The following is a 6,869-nucleotide window of genomic DNA, read 5'->3' as shown; positions in this document are numbered from 1 at the left end:
TTCTATCCGAGGCCCATATGTCGCCGTACTCTATTCATCCTGGGAGTACGAAGATGTACAAAGATCTGCAGTTGTTGTATTGGTGGCCAGGAATGAGAAGGATATCAGACGTTTTGTATCCGAGTGTCTGACCTTCCAGCTAGTGAAAGCGGAGCATCAGAGACCAACAGGCTTGCTCAAGCCTCTTCCTATTCCCGAGTGAAAGTATGAGAATATTACCATGGACTTCGTGATCAGTTTGTCGAAGTCAGTCAGAGGATCAAATGCTATCTGGGTGATTGTTGACCGTCTTACTAAATCAACGCACTTCTTGCCCATTAAGACGACTTTCACCATGATTCAGTATGCAGAGTTGTATATTCGAGAGATAGTCAGACTTCATGGTATTCCCGTTTCTATCGTGTCTGACCGAGATCTTAGATTCACTTCTGCATTTTGGAAGAGTCTGCATTCAGCAGTGGGTACGAAGTTGTTGTTTAGCACATCTTTCCACCCTCAGACAGATGGGCAGTCATAGAGAGTTATCCAGATTTTGGAGGATCTTCTCCGTGCTTGTGTCATCGATTTCTCAGGGAGTTGGGAGTCGAATTTGCCATTGGTAGAGTTAACCTATAACAACAGCTTCCAGTCGTCTATAGGTATGGCTCCGTTTGAAGCACTGTATGGTCGTAAGTGCAAGTCGCCTGTTCATTGGGATGAAGTAGGGAAGAGATCAGAATTGGGTCCAGAGATTATTCAGCGGGCTGTCGATGTAGTAGTCAAGATCCGTGATAGAATGAGGACTGCTCAGAGTCGACAGAAGAGCTATGCGGATCATACGAGGAGAGACCTAGAGTTTGCCGTTGGCGACCATGTTTTTGTAAAGGTAGCACCTATGAAAGGTGTCATGCGGTTCGGGAAGAAAGGAAAGCTCAGTCCGAGATTCATCGGACCCTTTGAGATCCTCGACAAGGTTGGGACGTTAGCTTATCGTGTTGGTCTTCCGCCGAATCTGGCCTGAGTACACAATGTGTTCCACGTCTCTATGCTGAGGAAGTATATGGCGAATCCTTCGCATGTCTTGAATTTTGAACTGTTGCAGCTCACTCCGAACCTGTCTTATGAAGAGAGACCAGTGCAGATCTTAGACAGACATGAGAAGAAGATTCGGAAAAAACTAGTGAAGCTAGTGAAAGTCAAATGGCTTAATCATTCAGAGGAGGAAGCTACGTGAGAATCTGAGCCAGAGTTGAGGAGTCGGTATCCCGAGTTATTCGGTAAGTTTTAATTTCGAGGACGAAATTTCTTTTAAGGGGGGAGAGTTGTAGAACCCGTTAAACCAGACTACGTATAAGCCATGCATAATTTCTAGTATTTAAATTAAAAATGATTTCTTTAATTTTTTAAGGCATTTTAAAGTTATTTAATCTTGATTATTTATTTTAAATCGCATGAGTATAATTTTATCTCTTCAGTTAAATAAGTGAGGCCGCACTGGAGTTGGAGTAATGAGATAAATTTTAATAATGAGAAAATATTCCTAGACTTAGTTTAAGATAAATAATAATTTATTTTAATGTAAAATAAAGTTTAGGAATTTAATTAATTAATTGAAGTTAGTAGTAAATAAGTTCCTTTATGTCCAATAATTTAATTAAAAGCCTAAATTAAAATATGTGACCTATTGAGATAAGTTAATTTAGGCTTATTTTAATTAAGAAATTTCAACTTAACATGTTAGTAATTTAATTTAAAGAATTAGCCATGCATGCAAGACAATTACCATCCTAAACTAATTTATTATTTCACTAAATTACCTAATGGGTAGATAAAAATTTAAAGATTTAAAATTCAATAATTAAGCAATATTTTGCCCCATTTTAATAGCAATTTTCGGCCAACCCACTTCAAAGGATTTAAAAAGTTTGACAACTCATTTTCATTGATATCTCTACTTAATCCTTTTCTTGACATAATAATCCCTCACTTTTTAATCAACTAAATTATTAATTAAGCAATTATCTACCCTTATTTGATAAGCAAGAATCGTCCATCACCCCTATCAAATCATCCCTCAATAAAAATAATATCAAATCACACTTCATTCCTTATCTACCAAACACAAGGATAGAAAGTTTCATTTCCGCCCTTTTATCTTGCAAACTTCCTAATTCAACTCCTAGCCATTTCCCTCTCCATTCCACCAAAAATTTCAGAGCATTCAACAAGAAAAATCGTGTGAGGCTTGAGAGAAAATAAGAGGGAAAAGCAAGCTAGAAAAGCAACTTCGTCTCCGTCGCGCCACGTCGTCGTATTGATTTGTTTTCGTTTCAAACAAATCCAAGGCATGTGTATATTTTCTCTTGCTTTTTAATCAAGTCATATTAACGTTTTTAAAATTACATGATCATGATTTTTTGGCAAAAAAACCGAAAATCAAGACAACACCATTTTCGAAAATCTGCACAGAATTTTTCAGCACCCACATGCACTTCACGGTCTCTGCTTGTGATTATGGTTTTAGGGTTGGCTCAATTTCCAGGGGCTCAAGGCTGCTCATAGACATGATATAGGGTGTGCTAGGAAGGTTTTAGTCCATTGGTTTCACTCCCTCTCCTCCCCAGCAGTGTGTTTTGACAGCAACTTCAGAAGCTGCCATTTCGAGTCTCAAATTCGGATTCTTTCTTGTCGAAGGCGAGTGTTCTGATCTTGGCTGCCGTAGGGGCTGTAGCCATGGTTCGAACCTCTCCTTGGCATGTCTAAGACGTGACCAAGAGGCCCTTTCATGGCTTTGTTCACGGTCCCCTCGATTTTAAAAGAAAACAACGCAAGTGTCCCACGGTGTCTGTTTTCTGATTTTCGTGTGTGTGAGTGGTTTCGGTTTTATGCGGTTTGGTAAGGATCTTGGTTGGCTTCTGGCCCTTAGCCATGGTTCATACCATACCTCCTGATCTCTAGATCTAGCCATGATCAATCATGTGGCAACTGGAAGGATACATGGCAGCAAGAACAAGCAACACACCCACGTACAACACATGGTTCTCGGGTGGAGCTTGGCGTTGTCCTATGGAATTGTTTGGTTTGTGGTTGGCTTGTAGCCATTAGCCATGGTCCAAGCCATGCCTTAGGATGTTATACAGAGGATCTGGTTGGTGGTTCAAGCACCAATGGCTGATAGTCTTGAAAACAAAGCAAGGAAGCGCAACAGCTGCTGCTGTAATTTTTGACAGCAGTTTTGTGCTAAGGTTCAGATGCTTGTTTGAGTTCTTGGTTAGCTTTTAGCCTATGGCCTTGGACTGGACATTACCTCATTGAGTTAGAAAGGTCATGTTTTTGTCCGTTTGTGATTTGGTTAAGGTTAGAGGTCATACGAGAATTTATGGTGCAATGTGCCAAAGTGACTCTCGAAAGAGCGTTTCATGATTTTGGCCTCCATGCACAATTTTCGTGTATTATAGCCCTTGATATTTATTTTTCATCATTTTAGGTGTATTTTAATCATGACTAAATGATGATTCGGGTTGGTAAGGAGTTATGGTTAGATACTAAGTTCGTTGTGCGTAATAGTCTCGTTTTTAGTTCGATTTTGAAGTGTTGGTCAAGTTAAGTTTATTTTCATGTTCCTCATGTTAGAATTAGGTTGCAGCGAGCCTAGGAACGATCCAATCCAATTGGTAAAATAACTCAGGAATTTAATTATATTACGTGCATAAATTATAAAATTTTATTTTTGATATTTATGCGATATGTCTTGTGTCCACTTCACACTCATGGGATTGCAACTTATGGGATTATTACTTCATCTGGTGGCTACTGACCGGTTCATGTTCATGTATGGGTACGGATATCCAGTCCAAGGGCTGTGATGATCTCTACCGCCCAGTATACTGTGGTTTAGTATGATCAGACGATTAAGCTCATGTTAGGGGCCACTTGCGTAGAACATAATCTCAACAAAAAAATTATGATATGCTATTTTATGACAGGGCTCTATCGAGCAAACACTTTACGTACGATTTTCAGTTATGCATGTATTTATAATTATTCATGGCACGATTTTCACGTTACGCTTTACGATATGATATCTTTGCATGACATGAAATTTTATGATATATATTTTACTTGTTACTCACGATATATGCACGCTGAGTCTTTAGACTCACTAGACTTGATTGTTGTAGGTACTGATGAGGTCGGGACAGAGGGCAGGGACCAGTGAGCCATCTTGGTTCGGTAGTAGTAGGAACCCGAGGACCTCATGCTTCAGTTCATTTACTATTTTTATGCTCAAACATTTTTATCACGATGAATTATTTTAAGTTGATGTTTGGAAAAACAGATATTTACTTCTGCTGCTATTTTAACATTAAACCTTTTATCAGTTTATTTTATGAATGAGGCAAGTTATTTATTTTTAAAGAAAAATTTTAAATTATTTCGCAAATTTACAAATACGAATTTCGGGCCTCTACAAAATTACTTTTTAGGACTGCAAGCCAAGCAGTCCGAAAATGATATATTTATCAATCAGGAAATATATACTCGAGATATGCTAAAGAAATTCGGTATGGAAAATTGCTCTCTAGCTTCCACCCCAATGAGTTCATCAATTAAACTGGATAAAGATGAAGGGGAAATATCTGTGGACACAAAAATGTACAGAGGGTTAATTGGTTCTTTGTTATATTTGACCGCAAGTCGACCGGATATTATGTTCGCGGTTTGTTTATGTGCTTGGTTTCAAGATAAACCTATGCAATCACATTTTATTGCTTCTAAACGTATTCTTAAATATCTTAAAGGTACTGCTAACATGGCTCTTTGGTATCCCAAAGATTCAAGTCTCAATCTTGTAGGATACTCAGACGCAGATTATGCCGGTTGCGAAGTCGATAGAAAAAGTACGAGCGGTTCATGTCAGTTCTTGGGCAAAAGACTAATATCATGGCTTAGTAAGAAACAGACGTCAATTGCTACATCAACCACTGAAGTAGAATACCTTGCGGCTAGAAGTTGCTGTGCTCAGATGCTATGGATACAACAACAAATAAAAGACTATGGCATCCAAGCTGCTGAATCGCCCATTTTTTGCGACAATACCAGCGCAATAGACATCATAAATAACCCCGTTATGCACTCTCGGACAAAACACATTGATATCAGACACCATTTCATCTGAGAACACGTTATGAAGAAAGAAATACGGCTTGAATATATTCATACAGATCAACAAACAGCCGATATTTTCACAAAACCATTACCAGAGGCTAAGTTTTCACATTTCCGTAATATGCTTGGATTAATTGATTTATCTTGATATAATTATTTCTTGCGCATATTCAGCTTATTGTGCAGGAAATAAACGTAAATAGAAAGATACAGTCAGCAATACTAAATAGAAAATATTTTATTAAAACAGTCGGCATCGTACATCCCTAACTTCATTTTCAACCGCCCTCGACCAGCTGTCCAACCAAGCGGTCAGCCTACCCGTGGAGGTACGTAAAAAGTCATCTGAGGAAGAAATCTTCCTCAGAGTCCTCTGATATTTTAGGAGCATGAGGAGGTAAATGTCATCATCAGAGAAGACGTATGATGCATCAGCGACATAAAGAAGTCTATGATATTTCATCAGAAGTGCCATCTCCTTAGAGGTGACACCTAGTCCTCCCTCAAGGGAGGACTGAAGCTCCTGGACCTCTGTCCAAACTTCCAGCGTCTTCTCAAATACGCTATCTTCAAGAGCGGCCTTGCGGGAAGCTATCACCGATTCCATAAACTCTTTCACCAAATCTAGCTCACTTGAACTGCCTGCCTTTGCCATTCTGATATTTCCTTTGTTTTGTGTATCTCTGATATCTGTAAAACTAACCCTTTTACGTGTATTTATATATGAGTACCATATGAAGGGTCTCTCTCTCTCATATTGACAGATACTAGGGTTTGAAGAAGCTTTCTGTCAAAGCCATCGCCGGTTCATCTTTCAGAATTAATTTTAATCCACATGCTTAAGGGGAAAATGGTTAAGTAATTAATTAAATTGAATTCTCAACCGTTCCTTCCTAACTACATTACTTTTACGGTTAATTTTCCATGGGCACGATTCTTCCACGTCATTTCGTAAAATTTACTCAAAATTTTCAACTGCCTCTGACTAACGTGACGATTTTACTTTTGAAAATTTCAAATTAATTATTTTACCGCCGCCCAATTTTTTTTTTTTTAAATCATACAAAACTCTCTCCACTAACAGTCCTCCACGTGGACTGACTAGTGATTATCTGAACTGCGCATACACACTCTACATGTGAAATCTTGTTGATCTTACTTTGCTACTACACACGATCGCGTTTCCACTTAATTTGCAGGTGTTACTCTCAAACCTTCTCTGAAAGTCAAAGAAATGGCCGCCTCAATTGCTCAGAACACGATCGCTGTTAACTTTGAATCCATATTTGCTATGCCCAACAAATCAATGCAAGCCATGTTTCGCACGATAGAACATTCTGGGCTTCGCTCTTTTCTGGGCTGCCGTTACAGCTACTCCGAGGCTCTATTGAAGGAATTCTTTGATTCTGCATATATGAAAAATGGAGAAATTTTTTGAGCATTCAAAACAAAAACCTCCTGTTCTCGTAGAAGATGTTTGCTGAATTGTTCAGGTTACCCACAGAAGGAGTTACTGATTTCTCCACACTGCCGTTTGGAAATATTGACATCTGGCGTAGTGCCTTCTCAGACACAGACTCTCCAATCTCTCATCCGACATGTCAAAAACGCGACTTAAAGATTGAATTCAGACTATTGGCAGATATCGTTGCAAAAGGACTGCTTGCCAAAGCCGGTACTTATGATAAAATCACTTTTGAAAATTTTCTTGTTATGGCCAC

The 6,869-nt window shown here is 38.8% G+C and overlaps 1 protein-coding gene across 1 annotated transcript; it reads left to right on the top strand.

Moving 5' to 3' along the window:
* Nucleotides 1-4,546: 4,546 nt before the first annotated feature.
* LOC140817847 (secreted RxLR effector protein 161-like) lies at nt 4,547-5,158 on the top strand. Its single transcript, XM_073177639.1, has one exon. The coding sequence runs from the start codon at nt 4,547-4,549 to the stop codon at nt 5,156-5,158; it is 612 nt and encodes a 203-aa protein (XP_073033740.1).
* Nucleotides 5,159-6,869: the final 1,711 nt, after the last annotated feature.

This window comes from Primulina eburnea, chromosome 17 (genome assembly GCF_022965805.1).
Source record: "Primulina eburnea isolate SZY01 chromosome 17, ASM2296580v1, whole genome shotgun sequence".
NCBI lineage: Eukaryota > Viridiplantae > Streptophyta > Magnoliopsida > Lamiales > Gesneriaceae > Primulina > Primulina eburnea.
The sequence above is the reverse complement of the archived record's forward strand: the minus strand, read 5'-3'. Positions and strand labels throughout refer to the sequence as shown.

Coding starts and splice junctions, on each gene's coding strand:
- LOC140817847 (XM_073177639.1), top strand. CDS start 4,547: ATGGAAAATTGCTCTCTAGCTTCCACCCCAATGAGTTCATCAATTAAA.